This window comes from Anabrus simplex, chromosome 1, assembly GCF_040414725.1.
Source record: "Anabrus simplex isolate iqAnaSimp1 chromosome 1, ASM4041472v1, whole genome shotgun sequence".
NCBI lineage: Eukaryota > Metazoa > Arthropoda > Insecta > Orthoptera > Tettigoniidae > Anabrus > Anabrus simplex.
Genome location: NC_090265.1, coordinates 1,458,670,292 through 1,458,684,209, shown reverse-complemented (window position 1 = coordinate 1,458,684,209; position 13,918 = coordinate 1,458,670,292). Strand labels below are relative to the sequence as shown.

At 37.1% G+C, this 13,918-nt stretch overlaps 1 protein-coding gene across 4 annotated transcripts in view; it reads left to right on the top strand.

Annotated features, from left to right (window-relative positions):
- The window catches only part of LOC136858420 (importin-11), a 403,457-nt gene extending 391,563 nt beyond the window's left edge, over positions 1-11,894 (top strand). For all 4 annotated transcript variants that reach the window (XM_067137950.2, XM_067137948.2, XM_067137949.2 and 1 more), the window contains exons 18-20: positions 743-835; positions 927-1,068; positions 11,115-11,894. In XM_067137950.2, the coding sequence (XP_066994051.1) occupies positions 743-835; positions 927-1,068; positions 11,115-11,219 (340 nt within the window). In that variant the 3' untranslated portion in view covers positions 11,220-11,894. The remainder of the gene's footprint in view (positions 1-742; positions 836-926; positions 1,069-11,114) is intronic.
- The last annotated feature ends 2,024 nt before the right edge of the window (positions 11,895-13,918 follow it).

The following is a 13,918-nucleotide window of genomic DNA, read 5'->3' as shown; positions in this document are numbered from 1 at the left end:
GCAGCGAAGAGACGAAGAAGCAGGTCCTGTCAAGGCCAAAACACGCCCATCTGCAGGAAAGGTGCTTGCAGCAGTTTTCTGGGGCTCCGCAGGCAGATTTCTTCACAAACAAAGGACAGTTAATGCAGCCTATTACTGTCGCCTTTTGGATGAAGCAAAAGCTGGGTATCGCAACAAGCGACGCCAGCAACCAATCCGAAACTTCATTCTTCTCCATGACAATGCAAGGTCGCATACTGCCGCTTTAAAGCAGGAAAAGCTGGAGGAAATTCACCAGACACCTCTGGAATCCCTCAGTACAGTCCAGGTTTATTGCCCTGCGACTACCATTTGTTTGTACCACTCAAACAAGACCTAGGAGAACAACAGTTCGATGATGATGCAAGTGTAGAAGAGTTCCTGCGCAACTGGCTCTGCATATGTTCCTCTTCTTTCAATGAAGACGGCATCAAAAACTTACCAAACCGACGGAGAAAATGTGTATTGAAGCCAAGACACTATGTAGGAAAGTGATCTCTATATGTGTATTTGTTTTGATTGATGCAATAAATTTTTAAAAATAATTCCCATTTATATTTGATCTGCCCTCGTAGTTAATGAAATTGAGAATACACATAAGATCATCTGCATAGTCATGTAATTTGTTTAAAATTTAGTTAAGTTAGTTTTCGTTTTTTCTCACTGCACCTTATGTGTTTCTGCTGCCTTGTATGGTAATTGTGATTTTGTACCTCTTTTACAGCACTGTTCTTGACAAATTCTGTGGAATATTGTTGAATGTAACAGAAGCTTTAAATGATGTAATGAAAACTGATGACATGGGACTGTTGGTAGAGTAAGTATCATTTGAAATTTGTACAGGAATCAACTTGTCTGCATGTAGAATGGCTGTAGACCATTTTTAATTATTTTTTTCCCCCTCCCAGTTCCCTAATGTTGAGTGAACATGGAAGTCCTAACCAAGATGATGATGTGGACTATGAAACTGAACATGACCATCGCCGAAAACAGTTAGCATCCCAGGATCCAGTACATACAATTGTCCTTAAAGACTACTTCCAGGCCCAGGTAAATATCTTTCTGTGATCTCCAAGGAATATTTTTATTATTACATTAGAATTGAGGTGTATTGTTGTAGTTAATTGTTGACAGGAATGTTTAATATAAACATTCAGTATTTTGTAACATTAATAATTATGCATATGTAAACTAACCAGATGTCCCGAATTTGGCGGGACAGTCCCGCTTTTAGGCATTTTGTCCCACTCTCCTCTCAAAAACTTTGAGTTAAATGACTCATTTTGGTGAAATAAGTCTATTTTCTCACAATAACCAAGGTCTCGTTTTTAAGTGTTACAGCCCTGACATTGGCTGAAAACATACCAGTTTACACCTATTTCTGGTTCTTATGCACGTGTCTGTTTAACTCCTTATAGAAGGTTTAGCTCTTGTCTCGTGTGTGAAATTCATCTGAGTTCATCATTGTAATCAAAGTTGATACTTAAGCTTTTTCTTTCCTGAAAGCATCAAAATACAAAACAACAATAAAAGTTCAATAATAACTTAGAAACAATATATAATTATATTAAAAGAAATAATTTCTGGGTACATCATGATAAAGCACCCGGCCACACATCTCGTTTGACTCATCTGTTCTTAGAGAGAAATTGGAATCTGTGCAATTCCTTTTACTAACATTCCGGTGAAAGCACTCGATGGGTCACTCATGGAAACTGTGCATTTGGACTCCTAAAAAGGGCCTTAGGAAATACGACATCCACGCACTATCAATGGCCTCTGGAAAGCCTGTCAGAAGGAGTGGGATTAGATAGACACACTAGCTAGCTCTGCAAAAAAGTCTGTTGCAATGGAAATTATATTGCCAGGTTATGCCTAGAAATGCTGGCTTTTCAGTTGAGCATGATCGTTGGTGGAGACATGGCTTTTCATAAGCTAATTACCTTTCAAACATTGTCCCCAGAAATCCCGATGGACCTTCTATATCAGTGTGTGTAGTATCAATTTGTGTGACAATTTTCAAATATCTTTGCAATTCAAAGTTTGTGTGATTGAAAGTGACTTACATTTACAGAACATTTCCACTTTTCAGCAGTTGCCTGTTTTCAGATGCCACATATTCCATCCTTCCAGTCTTCTTTGGTTAGACCTCTTCTCTCCTTGGCTTTAGTTATTGTTCTCCAGGTTGCCTTTGGTCTACCTCAACATCTTCCCCCTGGTGGAGACCAGTTAATCAAACAATGTAGCCCTCGCTGTTCCTCCATTCATCCGACATGTCGATACCATCTTGCTCCTCAAGCATCGATGCTATCCATAACTGGTTCTTCTGCATCCATCTCTATTCATAAATATTCATTCCTCAGTTGTGCAAAGTGAGTAGCTCTCATGCTCCACCATAACGCATCCATTTCCACAGCCTCAGTCTTTCCCCTTTGTCTCTCGTTCAGTGTCAAACAGTCTTGTCATAAATCAGAATTGCTTTCAACCACAACATGCAGCACCGCTTCATTTGTTCGTCTGGATATGTGCCAACTGGCACATATTGTTCTGGGTGATTTCTGACAAAAGAGTAGCGTTACGAAAATGTGAGGTTTGGGCTGGGAAGACTTGGGAAAAAGGAGACAAGCTGGTTGTTCAATCAATCAAGCACTACTGATCTGCATTTAGGACAGTCACCCAGGTGGCAGATTCCCTACTGTTGTTGTCCTAGCCTTTTCTTAAATGATTTCAAAGAAATTGGAAATTTATTGAGCATCTCCCTTGGTAAGTTCAATCCCTACTCCCCTTCCTATAAATGAATATTTTCCCCAATTTGTCCTCTTGAATTCCAACTTAATCTTCATATTTTGATCTTTCCTACCTTTAAAGACACCACTTAAACTTATTCGTATACTAATGTTGTTCCACGCCATCTCTCCACTGACAGCTCAGAACATACCACTTATGATATAGATGTTGATTCCCATAGGGAACCTGAAATATTTGTTCCAAATGAGTAAATTTATAATACTAATATAGTTGGTCCGTTATTGGACATTATAAATTTTCCAGCTAACACATTCGTGGTTGCCAGCGTTTTACCTTAGTGTGCTAAATTGGGCTCATCTGTTGGTAAATAGCACACCTACCAAGACGCATGGCTAGTGCATACCATGGAGGCCACTGCGTAGGCTACTTGGAGCCACCGGCAGTGCCAATGCACTATGAGAGACTTTGTCTCATTTTCAAAAATTGATTCCCGCTTGGCCATCAGATGATATAGATATTGATTTCCATAGACAACCATGAGATAAAGTCTCTCATAGTGCATTGGCACTGCCGGTGGCTCCAAGTAGCCTACGCAGTGGCCTCCACGGTATGCACTAGCCATGCATCTTGGTAGGTGTGCTATTTACCAACTGATGAGCCCAATTTAGCACGCTGGGGGAAAACGCTGGCAAGCAGGAATGAGTTAGCTGGAAAATTTATAATGTCCAATAACGGACCAACTCTATTGGTAATATGTACCACTTAGTCGAGCGCCTCGTCTCCTTTCTCCATAGTCTTTTCAGCCCAAACTTTGCAACATTTTTGTAACGCTACTCTTTTGTCGGAATCACCCAAAACAAATAGAGCTGACTTGCCTTTGGATTTCTTCCAATTCTTGAATCAAGTAATCCTGATGAAGATCCCATACACTGGAACCATACTCTAGTTGGAGTCTTACCAGAGACTTATATGCCCTCTCCTTTACATCCTTACTACAACCTCTAAACACCCTCATAACCATGTGCAGAGATCTGTACCTTTATTTACAATCCCATTTATGTGATTACCCCAATGAAGATCTTTCCTTATATTAACACCTAGATACTTACAATGATCCCCAAAAGGGACTTTCACCCCATCAATGCAGTAATTAAAACTGAGAGGAATTTTCCTGTTTGTGAAACTCACAACCTGACTTTTAACCCTGTTTATCATCATACCATTGCCTGCTGTCCATCTATCGAGGTCATTTTTCAGTTGCTCACAATCTTGTAACATATTTATTACTCCGTACAGAATAACATCATCTGCAAAATGTCTTAACTCTGATACCACTTCTTTACTCATATCATTTATATATATAAGAAAACATAAAGGTCCAATAATACTGCCTTAAGGGTACGTATATGAAGCGAGTCCTCGGCATCTCCAAATTTTCCCCATCCAGATTGATCTAAGAGTTGTGCAGCAAAACGATGCTTTTGGAAGATTTCCGCCTGCAGCTTGGACTGCCATCCATGCCAGCTTACATAGAAATAGTCTCCGAACACCAGAGAAAAAAGAAAGACATCTGGATTGACTTCTACAGCACTGACGCGATGATGACAAGTGACTGGAAGGAAGCGAACTACGAGCTGAGGCACCTTGTGACAAGGTTCGCGATCCACGGCTTTCACTTCAAAGTCTGTTGCACGGATCGATTCCTAAACCATGTGAAGACTGTAGTTGTTCCTTTTGTGGCAAGCTATGCGATCGATACCACTTGCAATTTTGTGAGAACCGGCGTATGTCGCTTAAGAAATTCTGCTCAGAAGAGAGTTAATACTGTGCAGACTGAGAATTAACTAAATGGAATTGTAATTTGTAATCATCTACTTATATCAGTATGTAAGTTTCTCCATGGCCATTGGCTGCAATAAACGTATTATTAATACTGCCTTGAGGAATTCCCCTCCTAATCATTACGGGGTTGGACAATGCTTCGCCTACTCTAACTCTCAGATCTATTTTTTTTTAGAAATATAGCAAACCATTCAGTCACTCTTTTGTCCAGTCCAATTGCACTCATTTTTGCGAGTAGTCTCCCATGATCCACCCTATCAAATGCTTTAGACAGGTCAATCGCGATGCAGTCCATTTGACCTCCTAAATGCAAGATATCTGCTATATCTTGCTGGAATCCTACAAGTTGAGCTTCAGTGGAATAACCTTTCCATAACCCGAACTACCTTTTATCGAACCAGTTATTAATCTATTACAGAACTATTTTAAATAGTTTTACTTGAGTCTGCCTTATAATGAGAAAAGTCCAGCTCCATGGCTAAATGGTTAGCGTGCTGGCCTTTGGCCACAGGGGTCCCGGGTTCAATTCCCAGCAGGGTCAGGAATTTGAACCTAAATTGGTTAATTTCACTGGCACGGGGGCTGGGTGTATGTGTCGTCTTCATCATCATTTCATCCTCTTTATGACGCACAGGTCACCTACAGGTGTCAAATTGAAAGAACTGCATCTGGCGAGTCGAACTTGTCCTTGGACACTCCTGGCACTGAAAGCCATACGCCATTTCATTTCATGATAGAAAACTATTTATTTTACCATACATGTTTCGGGAAGTCATCCATTCCCTTCATCAGTGATATCAGTTCAAAGAATAAAACAATATAACACTATCTTTTGTTCTTACATTTTAAAGAAGTATTGTGTCGTAATTCACCATATGAATGAATAAAGAAAACTAATGAAATATTATGAAAATGATCAATACATAAAATTTTGTTGAACTTAATGAGAATACTTATATAAATTTAAGGGCTTAAAGTTTTTCTTCTTCTTTTCTAAAGTTTTTCTTTTTTTCTTTTTGTTCCTTAAATGATCATATGCTAGTCTACACAGTGGGTTATTTTCTGTACTTCACAAATGTCTCCAATATGCAACCTTGCACCCCGGCGTATCAGGCCGCTTACAGGTGCATAGGAGTTAATTAACAAGTGGAGTGTGTATTTGAGGATCTTCAAAAGGCAGAAATATTCACTCAGCAGTATGTAAAGATTGTTGGTTACAATGATAATACCCAGAGAGAGGAGTTGGCTAATGTTAAAGAAGTATTAAAATGTACATATGATAACAATGACATTTACAGTAAGATACAAAAGTTGAAAACTAGAAAAGTGGCTGGAGTTGTATAGACTAGTATATGATCATTTATCACAATGTGGACCGATCCCGAGAAAACTCATGTTTGCCTAGCCGAGCGTTGCGGACCGTTCCCGAGTTATCTCATGTTAGCAGCAGACCCAGCAGACTGAACTTTAGTGCAATCTTTTGAGATATACAGGAACTATTTGGAGGTCAAGGGTGATAGAACTCTGTTATGTATGGTTCTACACAATTGATAGTCGCATTTATTTTTGAGTATTCTTCATATCATAGATTTTCTTTACATTTCTTGACAACATGTTTCCAAAGTTCGAAGAGCCATGCAAGATGGCAGCGCCCGGGGATCGCACGTGTTTAGACAAAGATGAAATTATTCGCGAATTATGTGCTGATACAGGCTCCAAATATCTAAGTGATGCTGAGTATTTAGATTTCAATGATGAAATATTTTCTAACGGAAATGTTTCAAGTGATGACGAGGATATAGTCTTATCTTCAAGGTGTGGAACTCACGTAGCGCAGAACGAGCCTGATAATTGTGTTACGGGTGTAAATATTCTAAATATTGTAAATGATGTAGTGTTTTCTGACAACTGGGTTATGGACAACAGTGAACCTAGGCTAGAGGATTTTGAAGGTGCTCCTGGTATAAAGGTATGGCCTAATGAATTTGGAAACATAGGACAAGTAGCAGGACTTATGTTTGGTGAGGAATTTTTTCAGTATGTAGCTGAACAGACAAAGCAGAATTCACATTCTCATAACGTATACCCTAAAACACTAAAGTGGACTAATGTCACTAGCAGGGAAATTTTAAAAATATTGCTCTCTGTATATTGATAGGGTAGGCGAAGAAATCATGTCTGGAAGAATACTGGCCAACCGATCCCCTAATGAAAAACCCGTATTTCCAAAAACTATGAGCTGAAATAGATTTCAATAAATACCCTGCATTTCAGCAACTATTCAGGAAGGCCACTAGAAAAATACACAGTAGTCCTTCAAAAGCTAGTGAAGTTCTGACAGTTTATTTGAATGCAAGCACTCCAGCTTAGATGTGTTAGAAAGTGGCCGGGAACAGGGCTGTGCATGGGGTGAAGGGCACCCGGTCTGTGATGTGTTAAGGAACAAAAATAAGAAAGAAAAAAGAAAAACTTGAAGATCTTAAATTTATATAAGTATTTTCATTGAGTTCAACAAAATTTTATGTATTGATCATTTTCATAATATTTCATTACTTTTCTTTATTCATTGATATGATATGGTGAATTATGCCTTTGCTGGCAAGATGTAGTGTTTAAAGTGCACTATGTCTTCTGGTATGGGCTAGAATAAATGTGTTACTTTCATTTACCTGTTTCAGTGTCATCCTTGGCTTTGACAAAATGAAAGTGACCGAGGTATGAGTGATGCTAGTAATACCATTCCCTATGCAGCCAGTCCCTGTTATGAATGGTGCGAAAATATCGCTCATAGAGTCGGTTGGTGCATGCATTTCAATGGGCTTGGCAGACTGATATGTAATAGCAACTTCTGGCTCAGTGAGGAAAGAAACGGGAAACTACCTCACTCCTCATTTCCCTTGTATGCCTCTTCAGTGACGCCTAGGCTAGCTGTTGGCAGAACTGTGGAGCATCAAACCAGCCTTCGGGCTGAATACCCAGCAGCATGGTGAATTAGGACACAATACTTTTTTAAATTGTAAAAGCAAAAGATAGTGTTATATTGTTTTATTCTTTGATAATACACTACAATACTATTTAGTCGTACTCTGTGTACCCTACAACACATTAACAGGATAAAAACTGCTGTTAAGTCTATCCTAATTACAACTACAGAATTCTAGTAAGGGAGTTTCTATGGATACCTCTACTATACTACACAAATATATTACAATAATAGAATAAGCATGCTAATTTCTAATAAGATGTTACTCATATACTACTGTACAGTATACCACAATAATTTTAAACTACGTTCAGATGAATACTAATTACAATACTGTATGCTACTACTAAGCACAAACAGAAATGAAAATTGCAAGTTTGAAATTTGCAAGAACTACTCAAAGATTACCAACAAAGCTAAATGCTTACACAGATTATTATTAGTACTATGATACACATGAAAGATACACAGGAATATAGCAGGCAAGATGCGGTAGTATCTACATATACCGTATCTACACTACAATTCTCAACTGAAATGTGGTTATGTGATTTTTACCGCTGGTGGATTACTATTATTTTTCCCTACTATGCGGGACGGAGAATAAAAAAATACGAGGTTGTCTACAATAATTTCTGTCAAAACTATGCCGGGGGCTTGAACGGCAATATTATTGGGATATAGGATTTTGATTAATAACTTTTACTCGATGAATAAACGAAGGTGCAAAGTACAAAGTATGCCGGGAACTTCGACTACAAATTATCAGAATAAAGTAATCGGTGGTTAGGGGCGCGTGGCTGTGAACTTGCATCCGGGAGTTAGTGGGTTCGAATCCCACTGCCGGCAGCCCTGAAGATGGTTTTCCGTGGTTTCCCATTTTCACACCAGGCAAATTAAGGCCATGGCCGCTTCCTTCCCACTCCTAGGCCTTTCTTATCCCATCGTTGCCATAAGACCTGTCTGTGTTGGTACAACGTAAAGCCACTAGCAAAAAAAAAAAAAAAAATGTAATAGCTGATTTTTATATTTGTTTACACAACTACCATGTGCATGTACTCTTTGATCTCGTCGGAATGCAGCAACAATCGTCAACAATCCACAGACTGTTGAGTACCTTAATTATCCAGTGAAATACAGTGTATTCTCTTTGACTTCTCTTTTAATTGAATTTTACAGGCATATCGTGTTATTTAATTTAATAAAGTATTACTTTCGTGATAGTTTGAATTTTATTACACTCTTAATTTGTTAAAAATAGCATGATACACGTAACTCTAGGAGTAGTACTATACAAAATATTTTAATTTTGAATGATTCCCAAACAAATTTTTATTACACAAAATCCAAATGGTAAAACAATATACTGTCAACATTAAGGGTGATTTACTCATCATAATCATTTACGGCATTAAATATATATGTGAACTTGCATCCGGGAGTTAGTGGGTTCGAATCCCACTGTCGGCAGCCCTGAAGATGGTTTTCCGTGGTTTCCCGTTTTCACACCAGGCAAATTAAGGCCATGGCCGCTTCCTTCCCACTCCTAGGCCTTTCTTATCCCATCGTTGCCCTAAGACCTGTCTGTGTTGGTACGACGTAAAGCCACATTACCTAACCGTGATGTAGAGGAGCATGAAACAAATAGTGTGCAGAATTAAAATGGCCTGATTTCACCACTGTAAAATTTTGTACAAAAAGAGGGTTATTATTGTTAATGAAATGCACACAAACTGTGCAGGCACATTAATAGTTTTAATCTTTGATAAATTGTATAATTGGTTTATCTCGTTTTCAACATTTGAGAATGTGGTATCTCCCACGCGGTTCACAAATGCATCCTGTGTCATATTGGTGGTGCAAATTTTATAGTGACAACCATGCACCACCAGAAAAAATACGAAGTGTCGAGTTCTTGATTTGTTTCTGTCTGAGATCGGTTCATCATGATCTCTGTTCAATAGAATTCCAGCAAAGTGTAGCTGGCAGGTCAAAATTCAATTGTAATCTTCAATGAGAAATGTTTCTACAAATTTAATAAAGAGGGTTAGATATTTTTATTTGTGCTGGCAGTGTCAAAGATGATACATATGAAATTAAAGTTTTGAGTTGTTGATAGTAATGCTTACTTTGTCTTTCTGGAAAATAAACATGCACCTGAGGCAGAAAAGCCCAAATTGTTTGAAAGGTTGTGCTAGGATGCTTGTTTTTTAGTTTGTACCAGATCATCTTATAAACTACAAATTTGCAGTATTATAGAGGTGGATACAGTTAGTGTCACAATTGATTAGTATTGTAAAGGTGGACCAATACATTCTTGAGTCATTTCAAGTCACAAATCAATATGGAAGCAACTGTGGTATTCATTATGTGCAAGGCAATCTACATGGTATTTTAAAGAGCCAGAAACATGAGGAGTGATTATATGAGATATTCAGGGTAATATCATAGTAATTAGTCTGGATTTGTCTCTTGTTCTCCTTCAGTCAGCCTCTGTTGTCCTCTATGTATCCTTCTGTCTTCTGTCCTCTTAACATGCCCAAACCATCTCAGTTTATTTCTCTCCATTCTTTCAGAATGCTTTTCCACTCCAGTTTCTTTCCTAACAGCCTCATTTCTTACTCTGTCCTTTCTTGTCTTTCCTATCATACTTCTTAAAAATTTAATCTTACTGACCAGGATTTTACTCTCGTGTCTTGTCATCAGTGTCCACGAAATGAACCAAAATAAGATTTGGTGAAATTTTGAAGCAGGTTACGGAGAATGTCTGTGAGAATGGCACTGAATTTTGGCTAGGTGACCCAGGTTACCAAATTGTAAACAAAGGGAAATTGATGATGATGATGATGACGACGACGATAATGATGTTCCAACTAGTCCCAGATTATCAGTAATTCAAGAACATCATGGACAACATTATCCATTTCATGGGTGCCTTGTCAGATCCAGGTGACTGCTTATTATGAACATTTTTGGCAATTTTAAATAACAATTATCAGTTCATGAAAGAATTATCTCATAGAAGTCCACCTTTTCAATACACTTTGTGATTTATCAAAAATCAAAATCGATGTTACATGTTAAAACAACAGGACAGGTTTTGCCTATAATATAATAGGCCACATTGTCCTTAACATTAAAATTAAAGTGGTAGACTAGACATTACGCTAAACAATTATCAAGAAACAGTATATAGTAGAAAGTAACCGAAACTTGATACTTTTAGCAAGCTGAGTTAAGTGGTATGTTAAATTGTACCCTTTAAAGTATATTAAATGCCACTGACAGTCTTTTATTGTCAATAATATCACTAAAATTTGTGATTTACAGACAACCCTTAGCCCCAAATAATCTGTATTAAATCAAGGGTTTACTGTATTACCAAGCCTAACCTGACCTAAATTATATTACTTCATAAAGCTGAGGAAATTCCTTTTAATATTGGTTTGAAAAATACATATACACTTTTTTTTATACTCTTCTGTAAATTACTCTAATTTTTCTGGAACTTTGGATTGTGCAGATTTTGGAGTTGCAGAACCAAGTGGGGCCTTCACACTTCGAGCAGCTGAAACAGACTGTGGACATAGAAACATTTGAACAAGCTAGGGATTATGTGGTGCTGTAAATATTAGAGGTGCAAGACTGATCACAATTACTATTTTATAACAAAATTGTTTACATAAATATGACTGAGAGGGAAGGGGATGATGGGTGACAAGAGATTGTCCTTTCTTTCTATTGTTATATGTTAGAGGTGGTCGAACAGAGCTGTATTGTCAATTTATATTGTATAATATTGATTTATGCACATTACAGTATCTCAGCAAAACTTTGAGGATACTCAACCTCAAGTGATCAAGTCTAATTTTATTGACAGTTGACCTGGCTAAATGGTTGTACATTATTTGTATTAATTTTCATACATGTTGTACATTTTAAAATAGACTCTATCATTAAGTTGAGTTTTATAATCCGATATTTAATGCAGTAAATGTATATTGCCATTGATGTGAATGTGATTGGCAATAAAAGTTTCCCCAAATTGCAAAGGAAGTAACAACAATAATCTGTGAGTTCCTAATGTTTTGGATCAGATTTGTTACTTTGATTTGCAAAACATTTCATGTGATTACTTTGTTGTTCAATGAGACTTAAAGAAAATGGAGATACGCTGTTAATATTGTGGATAGTTTTTTTGAAAACTAAAGGATGCTCTGAGCTCAGAGAGGAGTGAATGACAATGCATGAATTTCATGACCAGTGTTATAGTGTTACCATAAAAATAAATATTTCTTTTTTACATTCTGTTTCTTTTTGGAAAAAGAAAGTCATTTTTTGTATTAACCTTATCTTCTTCCTTTCCAGCTGTCAATATTAAACTCTCGAGGGAAACCCGCTAAATGTAACAACCCAATTTCCCAGAAACTTTGCTGAATGAAAGAGGGGTCAAAATAAGTGAATACATGTTTCGGCTTACCCGTATTCACTGGACCATTTCCAAGAAAATACGATAGAAGTTTCCGACGTGCTTTCTTCTTCTTCTTTCCGATGAGGCCTGCTAAGGACCACGTGCCGTTTTCAATTCAGTTCTTCATACTTTGTTGTTTTCTCTTCCGCTCCTTCCAATATTCTTTCATCCTTTCACTATGCTGTTTCCTTCTGTTCTCGGACCACTTCGTACCAGGCTTCTTGTTCAATCTTCCTTGGAATCCTTCCTTACTTACTACCCTCTTTCTAAAAGTTTCTCTGTCCATAGTTTCTTCTTCCCTTATATTATTTCTTTCTAAATCTTTCCTTCTTGAATCCAGCTAGTTGTTGCCTTTTTGTCCCAAAGGTACTTGAAAATCTTTTTTTGTTAATCTGGAATCATCCATTCTGTAAATATGTCCAAAAAATTGCAATCTCCTTTTTCTGGTGGTTTCTGTTATGTTTTCTATGTTCTTGTATATTTCATCATTAGATCTTAATTTCCATACTTCTGTTGTTTTCACAGGGCCTAAGATTTTGCTCATGATTCTCCTTTCTTGTACCTCAAGTTTATCTAATCTATATCTTTATTTACTAGTTTCATTTCCGTGTTGATAGTTCACTTATGTATATACAATACTGATAAGGTGGAACCTTTTCTTGTCGATACATACCTAATCTATAGTTTAGTACCAGGCATTCACTTGCATATAAGCATTCCGGTTTCACCACTGTAGTGTAGTGCCTTATTTTAAGATTTTTAGATACACTTTTTGTTATAAAAATTATTTGTGATACCATATGCTCTTTCCATCTTGTGTACCCTTTCTTCTACTACAGATTTGTCTAAACCATTTTCTTGAATTATTTCTCCCAGATATTTGAATTTCGTTACTCTTTTTGCACTAGACCAATATCTGTTGCCAAAAATTTTGGAGCATTATATTCCTTTTAGTGCATAAATAACAAGTTCACTGATGCGGTGGTGCAATGGCTACAGCCACGGCTTTCTACTTTTGTACCCAGTGCTCAAATTTCAATTAATTGAGGTCTTTTTTGTTTTTTGTTCCATTTATCTACTTATGTTCATTGATGATTACTACACAAATGTTTCTTAAAAAGTTAGTGTATATAAGGGTTTTATGTTTATTGTAAAATTACAGCTGGGTTTCACAAAAAGTGTTATGTATTTAATATATATACCTATGTTATTTTTCACATATTACAATGTTTTGTAAGTTCATTCTTATATTAACACTTCAGGGAGATACAGTGCATTCATTCCCTTGGATGATAGAAACATTCGGGGAAAAAAAAAAAAAAAAAATCTGCACACCACGAGCATTGCGTGGAGGCAGGTTTGCCACAGTTATATTTTTGAGTGGGAATATCTTTCGGGAAAGAAACGTTAATATTACTGAAGATTTCACGTATTGGCAATAAATTTGCGACAAATCACGCATAATGGACCATTTTTCCAAAAACAATTTCAAATAAGTTGTTCCATTCACTTATTGATGTTTTAAAATTAATTTACCAGACATAACATATATGAATAAGGACAATGATATTTTAAAACATACTGAACAAAACCATTCATTAGTAATCGTCAATGGACAAAAGTAAATAAATGGGGGGGAAATCATCAGTATTTGAGCACGGTGTGTATAATTGTGAAGCCATGGCGAATGTCACTGTGCCACCGCATCAGTTCAACTTGCCTACACACTAATAGGCAAGCAGTCAAAAAATTTTACCATAATTTTCCCGGAAACGGTCGAGTGTCTACAGATAAACCAAAACGTGTTCACTTGTGCGGGTTCCCCTCATCAGTGCCAAATATCTCTGCTGTTCAAT